The sequence below is a fragment of the Scyliorhinus canicula genome, chromosome 20 (genome assembly GCF_902713615.1).
Source record: "Scyliorhinus canicula chromosome 20, sScyCan1.1, whole genome shotgun sequence".
NCBI lineage: Eukaryota > Metazoa > Chordata > Chondrichthyes > Carcharhiniformes > Scyliorhinidae > Scyliorhinus > Scyliorhinus canicula.
In genome coordinates, this window is record NC_052165.1 from 1,197,252 (window position 1) to 1,216,955 (window position 19,704).

The window sequence follows — 19,704 nt, forward strand, 5'->3', positions numbered from 1 at the left end:
TTCAGCAACATGAAGAAATGAAGACTGTTTTAAATAACAGAATGGAAGCTCAGCTGAAGGGACTCGAGGAGACTTTGCTAAATTGCAGGAAAGCTCAAGTTGAAGCAAGTGAGCTTCACAAAGAAAAGGAAAAACTATTGAAAGATCTTCACACCCTACAAGAATTCTTTAAGTTGAGCTTTAGCCCTCTGGGAGATTATGAGGAGAATCAAAATGACTTTAACGCCACTCTGGACAAACTGATGAACAGGTTGACGGAGAAGAATCCGGAATGTTCCAAATTCCAGGAGGAAGCCAAAGCTACAAGAGACTGAAGAATCAGTCGGATGGCAAATAGGAAGCACTGAAAGGAAAAACTGTAGATCCCGCCAAGAGAAAATAAATATCAGAAATAAAAATGAAAACTGCAAATTTGACACTGAAGAAAAAGCCCTGAAGCAAAACCACCTGAAAATGAAACAGCAGAAAATGTTTGGGCAAAATTATGAAGCAAGTGGAAATGATGGTTCCATTTTCAAAATCTATAAGACCAACGTGAACCTGGCGGATACATGGAAAATGAAAATTCAAGTCCACTCCTGAATGATAGAGTGCACATTCCCTTTGAAAGGAACGGGACAAACCTTTGGTGTCTGAACAAAGCAGATGAGATATTAATAAAGAGAAATGTGACTTGAAAGAGCACAAAAAATAAACCAAATTGAGATAGCCAAGTACCAGAAAGACAGGAAACTACAACATTCGTCCAAACATGACAATCCCAGATGTAGAAAAACTGTCAAGTGTCACGGGAGTGTCCTTTGAAGAAAGGTTTTTGTCTCATCACATGGCTTCAGTGATGTTATTGTGTGGGTGGAGCTGGGCTGTGGCTGTGTGAGGTGTTTTTGATTTTAGTTTCAATTTGACTGATGTGGACTCGAGGAGAAAGAAGTGTTCCCTGCCTTTCTATATTTTCGTTTTAAAAACTGTTCCAGAAGTAACCAGGTTGTGGCTACCTGCTTTGGTAACTTAAACGATATAGGGCGGAATTCTCCGCTGGTGGCCAAAATCGTGGAGGCCGTTGTGAACTCGGCCGAGGTTCACGATGGCCTCGGGGCCCTCTCCCCACACCTACTTCACCCCCCCCCCCCCGGGGGGCTAGGAGCGGGCCTCCGTCTTTCCCAGCCGCGACCTTGTCGTGCCGGGAATGACGCGCAATCGGCGCATTTGTGAGGTCATCCGCGCATGCGCGGGTTGCCGGTTCCAGCCCGCGCATGCGCGGATGACTTCATCACGCAGACGGCGTGAACCGCGCATGCGCGGTGGCCGCCTTTCTCCTCAGCCGCCTGGCAAGACGTGGCGGCTTGATCTTGCCGGGCGGCGGAGGGGAAAGTGTGCGTCCGTTTTGGACGCTGGCCCGACAATCGGTGGGCAGCGATCGCGGGCCTGTCCCTTCCCGAGCACAGTCGTGGTGCTCCCGTGCCAATCGGGCCCCTAGATGCCCCAAATGGGCATCTGGCGCCTGTTTCACGAATGCAGCGACCAGGTGTAGTTGCTGCCGTGTTGAAACGGGCGCGAAGGGCTGGCCGCTCGGCCCATCGGGCTCGGAGAATCGCCGTTCGCCGTGAAAAATGGCGAGTGCCGATTTTTCCAAGTGGGGGGGGGGGGGGGGAGAATCGCGGGGGACACGAGGGGGGCGCAAAAAATGTTGGGAGACCCTCCCGCGATTCTCCCATGTCACGTGGGGAGCGGAGAATTCCGCCCATAGTTTGCATTTGCTGGTTGAGACTGGTTCAGTATTTCAGGAAAAATACAAAGTCCATTCAAGTGAGAATGAAGTGTGCTGGGCCTTGAATAGGGGATTTGGTTTCTTGGATTTTGTTATTGAATTGGAACAGTTAAGGGGGAATTCATTAAGTATTATACATAGATTACTGTAGCTTTGGAGTTTCAAAGCCCTGGCCCACAACACAAGCCTCAGGATAAAGTAAGGAGCGTATTGTCGTAATCAGTTAGAAGGGAGGATAGCTTCCTCTGGAGAAAATGTAGGATGTTGTGATATTGTGTGCATGCCATTGTACTGTAAGGGTGCTTGACAAAACATGGGTTTATGTGGGACTGGAGAATGTATGATGTATAAAGTCACATGGTGATAGACCCAGAGAGAGTAGCCAGCCTGCAGTGCAGCAGCACCGTGCAAGACTCTAACCTGGGATGAAATGAAATGAAAAATGAAAATTGCTTATTGTCACGAGTAGGCTTCAATGAAGTTACTGTGAAAAGCCCCTAGTCGCCACATTCCGGCGCCTGTTCGGGGAGGCTGGTACGGGAATTGAACCGTGCTGCTGGCCTGCCTTGGTCTGTTTTAAAAGCCAGCGATTTAGCCCAGTGTGCTAAACCAGCCCTGAGAATATTTAAAGACTACCAATAAAGGGTTCATGTTTGAACATCCAAGTCTCAATATCTCATCATGGAGATATCTAAATAACCTAAAGCACAACAGGTGTGAACATTAATAACAATAAGAAGTCTCACAACACCAGGTTAAAGTCCAACAGGTTTGTTTCAAACACGAGCTTTCGGAGCGCAGCTCCTTCCTCAGGTGAATGGCGAGGTACCTCGCCATTCACCTGAGGAAGGAGCAGTGCTCCGAAAGCTCGTGTTTGAAACAAACCTGTTGGACTTTAACCTGGTGTTGTAAGACTTCTTACTGTGCTCACCCCAGTCCAACGCCGGCATCTCCACATCATTAATAACAATGCCAGCAATATAAATGTCTGTTCTTATTGTAATATGCCTGTGTGTTCCTGATTAGTGTGTCCAGTAGCAATGACTCACTGGCTGTGATGTGCATTCAGAAATACAGCCATCAGGTAGAGTGCTGGCACACCCCATAATTCTTTTACACTGTTCTTTTTCAATTTTTCTTTATTTTTCAGAAATCCTGACAAAGGAATCCAGTTCCTGATTGCACGTGGATTCATCCCCGACACGGCGATTGGCGTTGCCCACTTCCTGCTGCAGCGGAAGGGGCTGAGCCGCCAGATGATTGGGGAGTTTCTTGGCAACAGCAAGAAGCAATTCAACAGAGACGTTTTGGAGTAAGTAATGATAAGGTCTTGTTGCCCGGCACTCTCCCACACTGCCTTCTGTTTAACAGATCAGAGACCAAGAGGCCATTACAACATTTGACCCTTAAACATGTTGCAGAAAATTACAGGAATAACCTCTCGGTGAAAAAGTTCAGCCGCATGACCTAACAGGACATTGCAGTCTTCATAAATAGTTAAAATTGCTTTTACAGGGACTGGTGACAATCTGAGTACACTGATGGATTTTTCTGCCGTTGCTGCATTTATCTCAAGTGCAGTGTGGCAGAAGATCTGTTTTTGGGAGAGACACAAGAGGCTTTTAAGAAAAAATGTAAAAGTATCAAAATTGGTGCTGGAGGGAAAGCAGAGTACGTTCACAGCACTTTCCCCCAGTTGGGGAATGTGGGGATGGGGACTTCTTAAAAACCTGCATTATAGCAAGACATAAAACAATTCACTTAAACACTGCACTGAAAGGGAGTACGCCTTCTTTAAAGTGGCTATCCATCAGAGGGAAGATGCTTCTGTGTTCATGAAGCAGAATTAATGAAGAGTGCGCTGCAAGTTCCTGTACTCCACTGGGACCGAGAGCTCAACTACTTCCTAAGTTTAATTTCATTGAAGGAGTGCACACGGGTGTACTTTTGGTCACAGCCAGAAAATAATAGAAGAATTATTGGTGCATCATGAACTTTAAAGGCACCATTTTAAAAGCCAGTTGCATTCAGTCTCGTCGTAGAATCAGAAGGATTGTGTTTTTTGTCGGTAGTTGGGCAGGATTATTCCACTTTCTGAAGGAGCATGGGAAGTTGCTGAATGTTTGTGTGCGAGAAGCTGGAAAAATAAATGTTGGTGGTATATTCAACGGTTCTGCTCCCCATTACCAAGTGTGTGTGTAGTATAGAATCATAGAATCAAAGAATTTACAGTGCAGAAGGAGGCTATTCAGCCCATCGATTTTGCATCGGCTCTTGGAAAGAGCACCCTACTTAAGCCCAAGCCTCAACCCTATCTCCAGAACCCCATAACCCAACCTAACCTTTTTGGACACTAAGGGCAATTTAGCATGGCCAATCCACCTAACCTGCACATCTTTGGACTGTGGGAGGAAACCGGAGCACCCGGAGGAAACCCACGCACACACGGGGAGAACGTGCAGACTCCGCACAGACAGTGACCCAAGCCGGGAATCAAACCTGGGATCCTGGAGCCGAGAAGCAACTGTGCTAACCACTGTGCTACCTGCTGCCCACTGCTGGAGTGCCAGAGCTGGGGTGGCAGCACCAACCTGGACAGTTCACCCTTGTCAGAGTCTTTGGTTATAGATTTATTAAAGGAAATGATACCCTTGGGAAACCTTTGATGTTCCTCAGTTTGCATTATCTCTCTCATTTCCATCCTCATTAAAAGGCCATTACATTAAACCTTTCACCTAACTTTTGCTCTCGGTTGACATTAGATACTATTGGCTGTTACTATTAACACCACAGGCGGGATTCTCTGTCGACGGGATCCTTCGCTTCGCCGGCGGCACATTCACGCCAGCAGATTCCGATGGCATTGTGGTGGCCACAATGGAAAATCCTATTGGCCGGCTGCCAAGACGGAGAATCCCGCTGCCGGCTGTGCTGGAAACGGGTTTGCCGGGATGGAGTATCCCGCCCTAGTTGTCTCAGTGTATTGTGGAAGTGGTGTTTAGGAAATGCTTAGCCAAGGCGTTACGGTATAATATAAGCCATCTTGTCCCCTTCCATGTCCGGAATATGTAAACATTCAGTTATCGAATAGATTAATGTTAATAGAGTGCAATCAAACGGTCTAATCGCATTGGACTTGGTGATGTGACGAGGCAGGTTAAAGTTTGTGTCAAGCCCGTTGGTGAGATTTATGATGCTCAGGACGCTTTATAAGATCTAATGAGATGTTGTGACCTGGATCTCGCCCTCACTGCATATATTTAAGGTACAGTTAGGCTCATTTAAGTGTGTCGGCCTCGGAGTATCCTGAGGTCCGGGATCAAGCCTGTGCCTGAGAGAACTCGCCAGAGTGCTGTTTAGCACTGCTTTCCATAAACATGGATCAGGAACAACGGTACTTGGGGAGAGGGAGAGGAGGGGGGAGGGAAGTGGGGGGAGAGGGGGAGGGGAGGGGGGAGGAGAGGGGGAGGAGAGGGGGGAGGAGAGGGGGAGGGAAGGGGGAGGAGAGGGGGGAGGGAAGGGGGAGGAGAGGGGGGAGGGAAGGGGGAGGGGAGGAGGGGGGTAGACCAAAGAGTATCTTTCCCTGAGTTGAAGGTCCTCCAGAATAAATTAATATTTTTCATGGTCTGAGTGTCTGTGAGAATCTGCGTTGTTATTCTTCTTAATTGAATCATTGTCAATAAGAACATAAGAACATAAGAACTAGGAGCAGGAGTAGGCCATCTGGCCCCTCGAGCCTGCTCCGCCATTCAATTAGATCATGGCTGATCTTTTGTGGACTCAGCTCCACTTTCCCGCCCGAACACCATAACCCTTAATCCCTTTATTCTTCAAAAAACTATCTATCTTTACCTTAAAACATTTAATGAAGGAGCCTCAACTGCTTCACTGGGCAAGGAATCCCATAGATTCACAACCCTTTGGGTGAAGAAGTTCCTCCTAAACTCAGTCCTAAATCTACTTCCCCTTATTTTGAGGCTATGCCCCCTAGTTCTGCTTTCACCCTACACTGGAAAAAACCTGAAATGAAATGAAATGAAAATCGCTTATTGTCACAAGTAGGCGTCAATGAAGTTACTGTGAAAAGCCCCTAGTCGCCACATTCCGGCGCCTGTCCGGGGAGGCTGGTACGGGAATCGAACCATGCTGCTGGCCTGCTTGGTCTGCTTTAAAAGCCAGTGATTTAGCCCAGTGAGCTAAACCTGCCCGTATCTATCCTATCTATTCCCTTCATAGCTTTATATGTTTCTACAAGATCCCCCCTCATCCTTCTAAATTCCAACGAGTACAGTCCCAGTCTACTCAACCTCTCCTCATAATCCAACCCCTTCAGGTCTGGGATTAACCTCGTGAATCTCCTCTGCACACCCTCCAGCGCCAGTACGTCCTTTCTCAGGTAAGGAGACCAAAACTGAACACAATACTCCAGGCGTGGCCTCACTAACACCTGATACAATTGCAGCATAACCTCCCTAGTCTTAAACTCCATTGTTCTAGCAATAAAGGACAAAATTCCATTTGCCGCCTTAATTACCTGTTGCACCTGTAAACCAACTTTTTGCGACTCATGCACTAGCACACCCAGGTCTCTCTGCACAGCAACATGTTTTAATATATTTCTATTTAAATAATAATCCCTTTTGCTATTATTCCTACCAAAATTGATAACCTCACATTTGTCAACATTGTATTCCATCTGCCAGACCCGAGCCCATTCACTTAACCTATCCAAATCCCTCTGCAGACTTCCAGTATCCTCTACACTTTTTGCTTTACCACTCATCTTAGTGTCATCTGCAAACTTGGACACATTGCCCTTGGTCCCCAACTCCAAATCATCTATGTAAATTGTGAACAATTGTGGGCCCAACACTGATCCCTGAGGGACACCACTAGCTACTGATTGCCAACCAGAGAAACACCCATTAATCCCCACACTTTGCTTTCTATTAATTAACCAATCCTCTATCCATGCTACTACTTTACCCTTAATGCCATGCATCTTTATCTTTTGTGAAGACTGACCCAAAAAACCTGTTCAGTTCCTCAGCCATTGCCTCATTTCCCATTATTAAGTCTCCCTTCTCATCCTCTAAAGGACCAATATTTACCTTAGCCACTCTTTTTTGTTTTATATATTTGTAGAAACTTTTACTGTCTGTTTATATATTCTGAGCAAGTTTACTCTCATAATCTATTTTACTCTTTATCGCTTTTTTTAGGAGCTTTCTGTTGCCCCTAAAGATTTCCCAGTCCTCTAGTCTCCCACTAATCTTTGCCACTTTGTGTGCTTTTTCCTTCAATTTGATACTCTCCCTTATTTCCTTAGATATCCACGGTCGATTTTCCCTCTTTATACCGTCCTTCCTTTTTAATGGTATAAACCTTTGCTGAGCACGGTGAAAAATCGCTTGGAAGTTTCTCCACTGTTCCTCAACTGATGCACCATAACGTCTTTGCTCCCAGTCTACCTTAGCTAGTTCTTCTCTCATCCCATTGTAATCTCCTTTGTTTAAGCACAAAACACTAGTGTTTGATTTTACCTTCTCACCCTCCATCTGTATTTTAAATTCCACCATATTGTGATCGCTCCTTCTGAGAGGATCCCTAACTACGAGATTATTAATCAATCCTGTCTCATTACACAGGACCAGATGTAGGACCGCTTGTTCCCTCGTAGGTTCCATTACATACTGTTCTAGGAAACTATCGCGGATACATTCTATAAACTCCTCCTCAAGGCTGCCTTGACCGACCTGGTTAAACTAATCGACATGTGGATTAAAATCCCCCATGATAACTGCTGTACCATTTCTACATGCATCAGTTATTTCTTTGTTTATTGCCTGCCCCACCATAATGTTACTCAATTGTGAGTCAAACCATCCACTTTAATCAATTTGCATCCTGGGTCCTCATCAAGCCAGAAGAGGTGTGGACATCACAGATTGGCTGCAACAAGTGGGAGGCAGCAAATCTCTGGAAAAGCAACCATAATGTCTTCTGTTCCTTTGTATCACAGAAACATCCTTTATATAGTAGCCTGAAGGTTTGTACGGAGTGGCTATCGGGTGACATATATCAAAGAAGAAGGCTCTGGATTTAGTGGGAGGGATTATGAGGGTTTCATAAGACCATAAGACATAGGAGCAGAATTAGGCCACTCGGCCCATCGAGTCTGCTCAGCCATTCAATCATGGCTGATATTTTCTCATCCCCATTCTCCAGCCTTCTCCCCAAAACCCCGACCCCCTTATTGATCAAGAGCCTACCTATCTCTGTCTTAAAGACACTCAGTGATTTGGCCTCCACAGCCTTCTGCGGCAAAGAGTTCCACAGATTCACCACCCTCTGGCTGAAGAAATTCCTCCTCATCTCTGTTTTAAAGGATCGTCCCTTTAGTCTGAGATGGTGCCCTCTGGTTCTAGTTTTTCCTACAAGTGGAAACATCCTCTCCACGTCCACTCTATCCAGGCCTCGCAGTATCCTGTAAGTTTCAATAAGATCCCCCCTCATCCTTCTAAAGTCCAATGAGTACAGACCGAGTCCTCAACCGTTCCTCATACGACAAGGGCCGGGATCCTCCAAGCCCGCGCCGAGTCGGAGAATCGCTGTTGACGCAGGAATTTCCCGCCATCCCGCTCCGCCGCCAGGACCACGGTGGCCGTCCTGGTGGGGGGGGTGGAGGGGATCTGACTCTGGGAGGGAGGCCTCCATGACATCCACGCCCGCAATTGGGGTCTACCGATCGGCGGGTGCCCGCGATCTGGAGGCCTACCTCCTTTCGTGTGGGCCCGCTGTTGGTCTTCACCATGTTGCACAACGCCGGCGCGGAAACAGCCGTCGCGCGCAAGTGCGGACCCGCACCGGCTGCGAAGGGCCGCGTTTTGCTGCTGGAGCTGCATGGGGCACTCCGGCGCCTTGCTGGCCCCCTGAGGGCCGCTGAATCGCTGGGCCAGGAGGCCCGTTGATGCTGGCGTGCACCACTCCGGTGATTACGCCGATGACAACACTTGGCCAGGATTTCAGAGAATCCCAGTGTGGTGAATGTATTACGCCAACCATTCACCACTATTGCATTGCACTATGTTGTTGCCCTTGTCGGCTCCACCTATGGACCATTGTATTACATTACATCGCATTGTATCATGTTGGTGCCCTTGTGTGCTCCGCCCTGGGCTCTCCGTGCAGAGCAGTCGCAGGCAGGCACAGTTCTAGCTGATTAATCAGCTACAACATCGCGATGGAAGTAGCCCTCAAACCTGATTGACTGGAACATGACCCACAGGGCACTGAAGCCAAAGGAATCTTTTCGCACTGGCTCCGCTGCTTTGAGGCCTACCTCGCCACCTCCTCCTCGCCCTCCGTCACCGACGAACAGAAACTGAGCCTCCTCCAGGCCCGGGTGAGCCACAGAATCTCCGTGCAAATCGAGGAAGCGACCACGTACGCAGACGCGGTCGCGACCCTGAAAAGGCAATACGTGAGGATGGTGAACGAAGTGTTCGCTTGGCATCTCCTCACCACTCGCTGCCAACGCCCCGGGGAATCGTTGGAAGAGTACCTACGCAACCTGAAAGTACTCGCGTGAAGCTGAAACTACAAGGCCGATACGGAACATGTGGAACTCGCCATCCGGGACGCCTCCGTGGCTGGAGTCCGGTCCAACTACGTCAGACAGTGCCTGCTCGAGAAGGGCGCCCTCGACCTAGAAGAAACGGTAAAACTAGCCACCTCCCTAGAAGTAGCGATTCAGAGCATCAACGCTTTCCCCTCTGACCACGTGACCCCCTCGTGGACACCCGACCAGAGGGTGCCCCAGGCCTGTGCAGCTGCCCGCCCAACCCAGGGGGGCTGCCCTGCTATTTCTGTGGCCAGCACCCCAGGCAGTGCTGCCCGGCTCAGAACACAACATGTAGGGACTGCAGCAAGAAAGGACACTTTGCCAAAGAGTGCCTGGCCAGGTCCAAAACCTCAAAATCACAGGTGGCTCTCAATGCAGAGCCGTCGCAGGCAGGCACAGTTCGAGCTGATTAAAACCACTGTTCACTTCAACTCTCCGTCTCGTGTGAATTGATGGTCGCATCACCCGGCCAAGCTCTTCATTCCAGGGATCATTCTTGTGAACATCCTCTGGGCCCTTTCCAAGGCCCCAGCACATCCTTCCTTAGATACGGGGCCCAAAACTGCTCACAATACTCCAAATGGGGTCTGATCAGAGCCTTATACAGCCTCAGAAGTACATCCATGGCATTGTATTCTAGCCCTCTCGACATGAGTGCTAACATTGCATTTGCCTTACTAACTGCTGACTGAATCTGCACATTAACTTTAAGAGAATCATGAACAAGGACTCCCAAGTCCCTTTGTGCTTCTGATTTCCTAAGCATCTCCCCATTTATAAAATAGCCCATGCCTCCATTTCTCCTTTCAAAGTGCATAACCTCACACTTTTCCACATTGTATTCCATCTGCCACTTCATTGCCCATTCTCCTAGCTTGTCCAAGTCCCCTTGCTTCCTCAATACTAGCTGTCCCTCTACAGATCTTTGCATCATCTGCAAACTTAGCAACAGTGCCTTCAGTTCCTTCTTCCAGATCATTAATGGATATTGTGAAAAGTTGTGGTCCCAGCACAGACCCCTGAGGAACACCACTAGTCACCGGCTGCTATCCTGAAAAAGACCCCTTTATCCCTCCTCTCTGCCTTCTGCCAGTTAGCCAATCCTCTATCCATGCCAGGATCTTACCCTGAACAACATGAGCTCTTAACTTATTTAACCATCTCCTATGCAGCACCTTGTCAAAGGCTTTCTGGAAATCTAAATAAATCACGTCCACTGGTTCTCCTTTGTCTAACTTCCTTGTTACCTCCTCAAAGAACTCTAATACATTTATCGGACATGACCTCCCATTGACGAAGTATGGAACAGTATGAGACTTTCTGGTCAGTCCGAAGGAATAGACCAGAAAAGCCAACTTTGAGCACCTTCGCTCTGCAAAAAAACCGTGTGGCATGATTCTGTTGTGTAGTCATGTGGGTTTTGTGTGGGTGTAATGAACTAGCATTTGGACAACACGCTTGAGCCTGAACACAAAGATTTGTTTCAATAATTAAATGAGGATTGTTGTTACAGCTGAAGACCGACACAACCACCACTGAATTTCAAGGTCAAGAGGAATTTAAATGACTGTATCATTGCCTGTGAGTCTGATTAACTTCTAAAGCACAAAGTGAGGCCAGAGGACTGTTTGTCATTGTCAGTTTGAGGCCTAACCAAATCCTTAATGATCTGTTCACGAGAACTAATGCAGATTAATGGGCAAGCTGAAGAAATGTCAGCTCTAATTTAGTAAAGACTTTCAGTTTGGAGGTTGTTAAAACTCACCAAAACACAATAATATGTTCTGTATTAGCACTCCTGTTCAAAAGTGCCGTTGCCTCCAGGAGACTCTGACTTAGTTTCAAACAGAGGTGCCAGTTTGCATTATCAAAGACAGAAGCAGATACACAAGCCAGCTTCTATTTTTAACCTCACCAACATCTTGGAGAATTTCAAAGATGGAGAGCTGTTTTGTTCCACTTTGATTTCATTTTATTATTCTGCATGTTGTTCTTAAACTCCCAGCTTCTGCCAACTTGACACATTGGGCGAGATTCTCCGCATTCCCGACGGTGCGGAGAATAGCGTGGCTCGTAAAATTTTACGGCCACGCTGTTCCGACGCCCTCCCGCTATTCTCCCCCCCTCCCCCCCCCCCACGCCCGACTCCCGATATGAATCGCTGCCGCCGTTTTTTTACGGCCGGCAGCGATTCTCAGCTGATCGATGGGCCGAGTTCCCAGCCCTTTACGGCTGTTTTTACGAACGGCAAACACACCTGGTCTGGCCGTTCGTAAAAATGGCCGTAAACTCTCGATTTTTAAAACCATGGCACCGATTGGCACGGCAGTACCACGGGCGTGCCAAGGGTGCCATAGGCCCGTGATCGGCGGGCACCGATCGTGGGCAGCGGGCCCGATGCCCGCGCACTCTTTGTCCTTCCGCCGCCCCGCAGTATCCATTCGCGGGGCAGCTGAGGGGCATCCCGGCCCGCGCATGCACGGGTTTCGCGCAAATGCGCGATGACGTCATCCGCGTATGCGCGGGTTGGAGTCTTCCAATCCGCGCATGCGCGGCTGACGTCATATGACGCGTCAGCCGGCGCTAACTCTGGCAAGCGGGCGTAACGAAATTCGTTAAGCCCGTGATGCCGGAGTTTACGGCGTCGGGATGCTAGCCCCGACCGGGGACCAGAATCGGTTCCCGGTCGGGAAGGGGGGGGGCTGGCGTCAAACCCGCCCGGATTTGACGCCAGCCTTACGATTTCTCCCCATATGGGAGAATCTCGCCCATTAACTCTCAGCGAAAGGGGCAGTGGCTCCACCCTTTAACTTTCCCTTTCATGGAATTACAGGGTGGAATTTTCACCATCTGGAAGCCCTGTATATTAAACTGACATCTGGCCAACAGGTCTTTACGCCTGATTATGGACCCCCCCCCCCCCCCCCCCCCGTTATAAATCCATTCACCTCAGCAAAGGGCAGACCGATTATGACAGGTTTCCCGCGACGTGCACCGCGCAAGCAGAATGTGGCGGAGGGGCTCAGGTGGACTCAGCGCTCAGGGGCAGAGGGTCAATGCCTGGGCAGTGCCAGGGGACAGGGCAATGGTATTCATGAGGGAGTAGGTGGGGTGGCAGTGGTGTTCGGTTGTGGGGGCGGGGGAGGGGAGGGGTTCCTTGGGGGGTGACAGTGGTGTTTAGTGGGGGGGGATAGGGGGAGGGGGAAGGGGATCTGTGGGGGTGGGAGTGGTGTTTGGTTGAAAGGGGCAGGAGGTGGGGGAGGGGGTTCTGTGGGGTGGGAGTGGTTTCTGGGAGGGAGGGAGGGGGAGTTCTGTGGTGTTTGGTTGGGGGCGGTTCAGGAGGGGCTGCCGTGACCTTTTGAAACCCCGACAGCCACTGAGATGGGTTCACTCAGATCCTGCACCACCTGTCTGACATGGTGGGACCTGCTTCACTTTATTCGGTGTCTAGCTGAACGATACAGTAGAGAAAGCTGCCCTTGGGACCAGCAGCCTCCATTCCCTCTATTCCCCTCGCTCTGCCTCTCTGCCAAAAATGGGAAAGTTCCACTCCGAGTGCCTGCTGGACGTGGTCTGATCGTGGCCACCTGAATCATGTTCAGGTATTCTCACATTTCCAAAGTTCCCAGCAATAAATGTAATGCTTTTAGAATCTCTACAGTACAGAAGGAGGCCATTCGAACCACCGAGTCTGTACCAACCTGCCAAAGGAGCACTGGACCCAGGTCCACCCCCACCCACCCCCACCCGCCCTATCCCCTTAACCCCACCTAACCTATATATGTTTTGGGCAATATGGGGCAATTTTTCATGGCCAATCCACCTAACCTGCACATCTTTGGGCTGTGGGAGGAAACCGGAGCACCCGGAGGAAACCCACGCACACACGGGTCGAACGTGCAAACTCCACACAGACAGTGACCCAAGGCCGGAATTGAACCCGGGTCCCTGGCACAGTGAGACAGCAGTGCTAACCACTGTGCCAACGTGCCCCCCCAGTGTTGGAAATTTAATCCTGAGATGATCAATACAGGACTACTTGTGCCAAACAGCAGAAGCAACAAGTAATAGACAGAGCAAAGCGATTCCACAAGAGCGTATCAGATCTAAGCTCTGTAGTCCTGCCACATCCAGCCGTGAATGGTGGTGGACAATTGAACAACTCACTGGAGGAGGAGGCTCCTCAAATATCCCCATCCTCAATGATGGAGGAGCCCAGCACATTAGTGCAAAAGACAAGGTTGAAGCATTCGCAACAATCTTCAGCCAGAAGTGCTGAGTGGATGATCCATCTCGGTCTCCTCCGGAGGTCCCCAGCATCACAGATGTCAGTCTTCAGCCAATACGATTCACTCCACGTGATATCAAGAAACAGCTGAATGGAGCAGCATGGTGGCACAGTGGTTGGCACTGCTTCCTCACGGCGCTGAGGGCCCGAGTTCGATCCTGACCCCGGGATCACTGTCCGTGTGGAGTTTGCACATTCTCCTTGCGTCTGCTTGGGTCTCACCCCCACAACCCAAGAAGATGTGCAGGGTAGATGGATTGGCCATGCTAAATTGCCCCTCAATTGGGAAAAAAAGAAAAGAGAAATGGCTGAAGGCACTGGATACTGCAAAGGCTCTGGGCCCTGAAAATATCCCGACAATAGTGCTGAAGACTTGTGCTCCAGAACTTGCTGCACCCCTAGCCAAGCTGTTCCAGTACAGCTACAACTCTGGCATCTACCCAGCAATGTGGAAAATTGCCCAGGTGTGTCCTATACCCAGGAAATAGGGCAAATCCAACCCAGCCAATTACCCCCCCCCCCCCCCCCCCCCCCCTATCAGTCTACTCTCCATCATCAGCAAAGTGATGGAAGGAGTCATCAACAATGGCATCAATCGGCATTTACTCAGCAATAACCTGCTCACGGACGCTCAGTGTGGGTTCCGCCAGGGTCACTCAGCTCCTGATCTCATTACAGCCTTGGTTCAAACATGGACAAGAGCTGAATGCCAGACGTGAGGTGAGAGTGACTGCCGTTGACATTAAGGCAGCATTTGACCGAGAATGGCATCAAGGAGCCCGAGCTAAACTGGAGTCAATGGGAATCAGAGGGAAAGCTCTCTGCTGGTTGGAGTCATACCCGGCACAAAGGTAGATGGTTGTGGGTGAATGTGCTAAATTGGGGGAAGGCTAATTATAACAATATTAGGCAGGAACTGAAGAACCTAGATTGGGGGTGGATGTTTGAGGGTAAATCAACATCTGATATGTGAGAGGCTTTCAAGCGTCAGTTGAAAGGAATTCAGGACCGGTATGTTCCTATGAGGAAGAAGGATAAATACAGCAAATTTCGGGAACCTTGGATAATGAGAGATATTGTAGGCCTCGTCAAAAAGAAAAAGGAGGTATTTGTCAGGGCTAGAAGGCTGGGAACAGACAAAGCCTGTGTGGAATATAAGGAAAGTAGGAAGGAACTTAAGCAAGGAGTCAGGAGGGCTAAAAGGGGTCACGAAAAGTCATTGGCAAATAGAAGAACGAAGAACAAGAACAAAGAACAAAGAAAATTACAGAACAGGAACAGGCCCTTCGGCCCTCCCAGCCTGCACCGATCCAGATCCTTTATCTAAACCTGTCTCCTATTTTCCAAGGTCTACTTCCCTCTGTTCCCCGCCCGTTCATATATCTGTCCAGATGCATCTTAAATGATGCTATCGTGTAATAGGGTTAAGGATAATCCCAAGGCTTTTTACACGTACATAAAAAGCAAGAGGGTAGCCAGGGAAAGGGTGGGCCCACTGAAGGACAGGGGAGGGAATCTATGTGTGGAGCCAGAGGAAATGGGAGAGGTACTAAATGAATACTTTGCATCGGTGTTCACCAAAGAGAAGGAATTGGTGGATGTTGAGTCTGGAGAAGGGTGTGTAGATAGCCTGGGTCACATTGAGATCCAAAATGACAATGTGTTGGGCATCTTGAAAAATATTAAGGTGGATAAGTCCCCAGGGCCTGATGGGATCTACCCCAGAATACTGAAGGAGGCTAGAGAGGAAATGGCCTGAGGCCTTGACAGAAATCTTTGGATCCTCACTGTCTTCAGGTGATGTCCTGGAGGACTGGAGAATAGCCAATATTGTTCCTTTGTTTCAGAAGGGTAGCAAGGATAATCCAGGGAACTACAGGCCGGTGAGCCTTATGTCAGTGGTAGGGAAATTACTGGAGAGAATTCTTCGAGACAGGATCTACTCCCATTTGGAAGCAAGTGGACATATTAGCGAGAGGCAGCATGGTTTTGTGAAGGTGAGGTTGTGTCTCACTAACTTGATAGAGTTTTTCAAGGAGGTCACAAAGATGATTGATGCAGGTAGGGCAGTGGATGTTGTCTATATGAACTTCAGTAAGGCCTTTGACAAGGTCCCTCATGGCAGACTGGTACAAAAGGTGAAATCACACGGGATCAGGGGTGAACTGGCAAGGTGGATACAGAACTGGTTAGGTCATAGAAGGCAGAGAGTAGCAATGGAAGGGTGCTTTTCTAATTGGAGGGCTGTGACTAGTGGTGTTCCGCAGGGATCAGTGCTAGGACCTTTGCTGTTCGTAGTATATATAAATGATTTGGAAGAAAATGTAACTGGTCTGATTAGTAAGTTTGCGGACGACACAAAGGTTGGAGGAATTGCGGATAGTGATGAGGACTGTCAGAGGATACCACAGGATTTAGATCGTTTGGAGACTTGGGCAGAGAGATGGCAGATGGAGTTTAATCCAGACAAATGTGAGGTAATGCATTTTGGAAGGTCTAATGCAGGTAGGGAATATACAGTGAATGGTAGAACCCTCAAGAGTATTGACAGTCAGAGAGATCTAGGTGTACAGGTCCACAGGTCACTGAAAGGGGCAAAACAGGTGGAGAAGGTAGTCAAGAAGGCATATGGCATGCTTGCCTTCATTGGCCGGGGCATTGAGTATACAAAATTGGCAAGTCATGTTGCAGCTGTATAGAACTTTAGTTAGGCCACACTTGGAGTATAGTGTTCAATTCTGGTTGCCACACTACCAGGAGGATTTGGAGGCTTTAGAGAGGGTGCAGAAGAGATTTACCAGGATGTTGCCTGGTATGGAGGGCATTAGCTATGAGGAGAAGTTGAATAAACTCGGTTTGTTCTCACTGGAATGAAGGAAGATGAGGGGAGATCTACAAAATTATGAGGGGCATAGACAGAGTGGATGGTCAGAGACTTTTTCCCAGGGTAGAGGGGTCAATTACTAAGGGGCATAGGTTTAAGGTGTGAGGGGCAAGGTTTAGAGTAGATGTACGAGGCATTTTTTTACACAGAGGGTAGTGGATGCCTGGAACTCGCTGCCGGAGGAGGTGGTGGAAGCAGGGACGATAGTGACGTTCAAGGGACATCTTGACAAATACATGAATAGGATTGGAATAGAGGGATACGGACTCCGGAAGTGTAGGAGATTTTAGTTCCGATGGGCAGCATGGTCGGCGCAGGCTTGGAGGGCCGAAGGGCCTGTTCCTGTGCTTTACTTTTCTTTGTTCTTTGTTCTTGGTTGGAGGTCAATCATCTCAGCTCCAGGACATCACTGCAGGAGTTCCTTAGCATAGTGTCCTAGGCCCAACCATTTTCTGCTGCTTCATCAATGACCTCCCTTCCATCATAACGTCAGAAGTGGGTATGTTTGCGAATGACTGCACAATGTTCAAAACCATTCGTAACTAATGAAGCAGTCCATGTCCAAATGCAGCAAGACCTGGACAATATCCAGGTGTGGGCTGACAAGTGGCAAGTTACATTCGTGCCACACAAGTGACAGGCAATGACCATCTCCTGAAAGAGAGGATCTAACCATCGCCCTTCAATGGCATTACCATTGCTGAATCCCCCACAATCAAAATTCTGGGGGTTACCATTGATCAGAAACTGACCTGGACCCAGCCACATTAATACTGTGGTTACCAGGCCAGGTCAAAGGTTAGGAATCCCCGGCAAGTAACTCACCTCCTGACCTCCCGAAAGCCTGTCAACCATCTACAATGCACAAGTTTGGATTTAGATTTTATTTATTGTCATGTGTACCGAGGTACAGTGGAAAGTATTGTTCTGCGTACAGTCCAGACAGATCGTTCCATACATGAAAGAACAGATGACATACGATAAATACAATGTAAATACAGAGATATCGGTGAAGCATATGGAGTGTAGTACCACTCAGTAGAGGAGATGTGTGCAAAGATCAGTTCAGTCCATAAGAAGTTTGTTTCGGAGTCTGATAACAGCGTGGAAGAAGCTGTTTTTGAACCTATTAGTGCGTGATCTCAGAATTTTATATCTTCTGCCTGATGGAAAAGATTGGAAGCGAGAATAACTGGTGTGGGAATCGTACCTGGAACCCTAGAGCCGCGAAGCAATTGTGCTAACCACTATGCTACTGTAAACACTATTCATCACTATTGTGTGAAGTACAACTTCCAAAAGAGATATTACAACACATCATGCAGTGTTTAATACCAACTCCCATCAACATTAAAAGAAACAAAAAGCTCTAAGTTTCAACTTACATACTACCAAAGGAAAACCTTTGTATAAATTTGCATGACTTTGCATTGCAGAACCGTTACACCATTTTCTACATAAAAGACTTGGGAAAAAGTTACATTTAATGTTAGGAAAGGGAGAAGAAATAATGCGTCAGTTTAAGCTTAATTTGTGTTTCTGTACTTGTGTGCAAATAAAAGATTAAAACTTGAGACTTCCGGTTGCGGCTATGACCAGCTAAGTCGCACATTTGGCAGCTCCTGCGACAAAGGTGTTTAAGGGCCGATTGGAGGGCCCCGACGGTACTGTAAAGACGAATCCCGGTGGGGGAAGGCTCCCTGAGGAGAGTGAGACCAACTTTATGGTCGGTACTCGGAGTGGGGCGACAAAAAAAGCGGCAGCAGCTCCCCGAAAAAAGCGGGGGAAGAGGACCAAAATGGCGGCCGGTGGCGCACTAGAAGATTGGAGAAAATGGGCGGAGGAGCAGCAGGCCGCTCTCCTCCGGTGTTTTACGGAGCTGAAAGTGGAACTCTTAGAGTCTATGAACGCGACGACCACAAGGCTGATGGGGGCCCAGGCGACCCAAGAGGCGTCGATAAGAGAGCTGCAGCAGGAGATGACTGCAAGGGAGGAGGAGGCCACGGTCCTCGTGGGAAAGGTGGAGGTGCACGAGGCACTCCACCTGAAATGGCAGAGCCGCTTTGAGGAGCTGGACACTCGAATGAGGCGGAAGAACTTGAGGATCCTGGGCCTAGCAGAAGGCCTGGAGGGGCCTGATCTCCCGAAATATGTAGCGGAGATGCTGAGCTCCCTGATGGGAGAGGGGGCCGGTCCATCGCCTCTGGAGCTGGAAGAAGCATATCGGGTCATGGCTAGGCGGCCTAGGGCGAACGAGCCCCCGAGGGCGGTGCTGGTGCGATTCCAGCGTTTCTGTGATCGGGAGAAAGTGCTGAGGTGGGCCAAGAGGGAGAAAAGCAGCAAATGGGAGAATTCGACGGTGCGGATATATCAGGACTGGAGTGCGGAGGTGGCAAAGCGGCGGGCCCGGTTTAACCGGACGAAGGCGGTGCTGCACGCAAAGAGGATCAAGTTCGGAATGCTGCAGCCAGCGCGCTTGTGGGTCACCTACAAGGACCAGCACCATTACTTTGAGACCCCAGAGGAGGCATGGACTTTTGTTCGGGAGGAAAAGCTGGACCTGAACTAGAACTTGGGAACGCCGGCGGTCGAGGCCGCCCGAGTACCCTTGACTGATCAAGTGGCCCATGTCTTTCTTAGGCCAGGTCGGAACTTGGTTAAAGTTGATGGATCGTTTGGTTTCTTTGAAACTGGTGTTATGGGGGGTTTCTTTGTTCCTTTTTGTGTGTCTCTTCCCGTTGCCAACTTCCCTTAATTATTGTTGTTGTAGGGGGGGCTTTTTTTTACTGTTTTTTGATCTGTTCTTTAAGGGTTATGGTTACTGTTCTGTTCGATGGAGGGTGATGGTTAAATACGTTATTATTGGGTAGTTATTTAGTTATGCAGGCATAGTTATGTATTTATGTATTTATTTGAGATTGGTTATTTATATTGTTATATTGTTAAGTTGGGGAGGCGGGACGGGGGGGGTGCAAGTTGGTTATGCGGGTTTTCTTTTTCTCTTTTTTCTTCCTCTCGTTTTAAGGGGGCTTTTTTATGGGCTTGGATGGGGACGGGGGTGGAATTGAAGATGGCGGGGTAGGGTGTGGCCGGGCGAAAGCGCGGGCTTTCCCCTGTTTCCCGCGCGCGGGACGGAGGAA

The 19,704-nt window shown here is 48.8% G+C and overlaps 1 protein-coding gene across 3 annotated transcripts in view; it reads left to right on the top strand.

Moving 5' to 3' along the window:
- Nucleotides 1–19,704, top strand: part of LOC119955311 (IQ motif and SEC7 domain-containing protein 3-like) — a 662,877-nt gene that overhangs the window by 474,126 nt on the left and 169,047 nt on the right. For all 3 annotated transcript variants that reach the window (XM_038781397.1, XM_038781396.1, XM_038781398.1), the window contains exon 5: nucleotides 2,919–3,080. In XM_038781397.1, coding sequence (XP_038637325.1) covers nucleotides 2,919–3,080 — 162 coding nt within the window. The remainder of the gene's footprint in view (nucleotides 1–2,918; nucleotides 3,081–19,704) is intronic.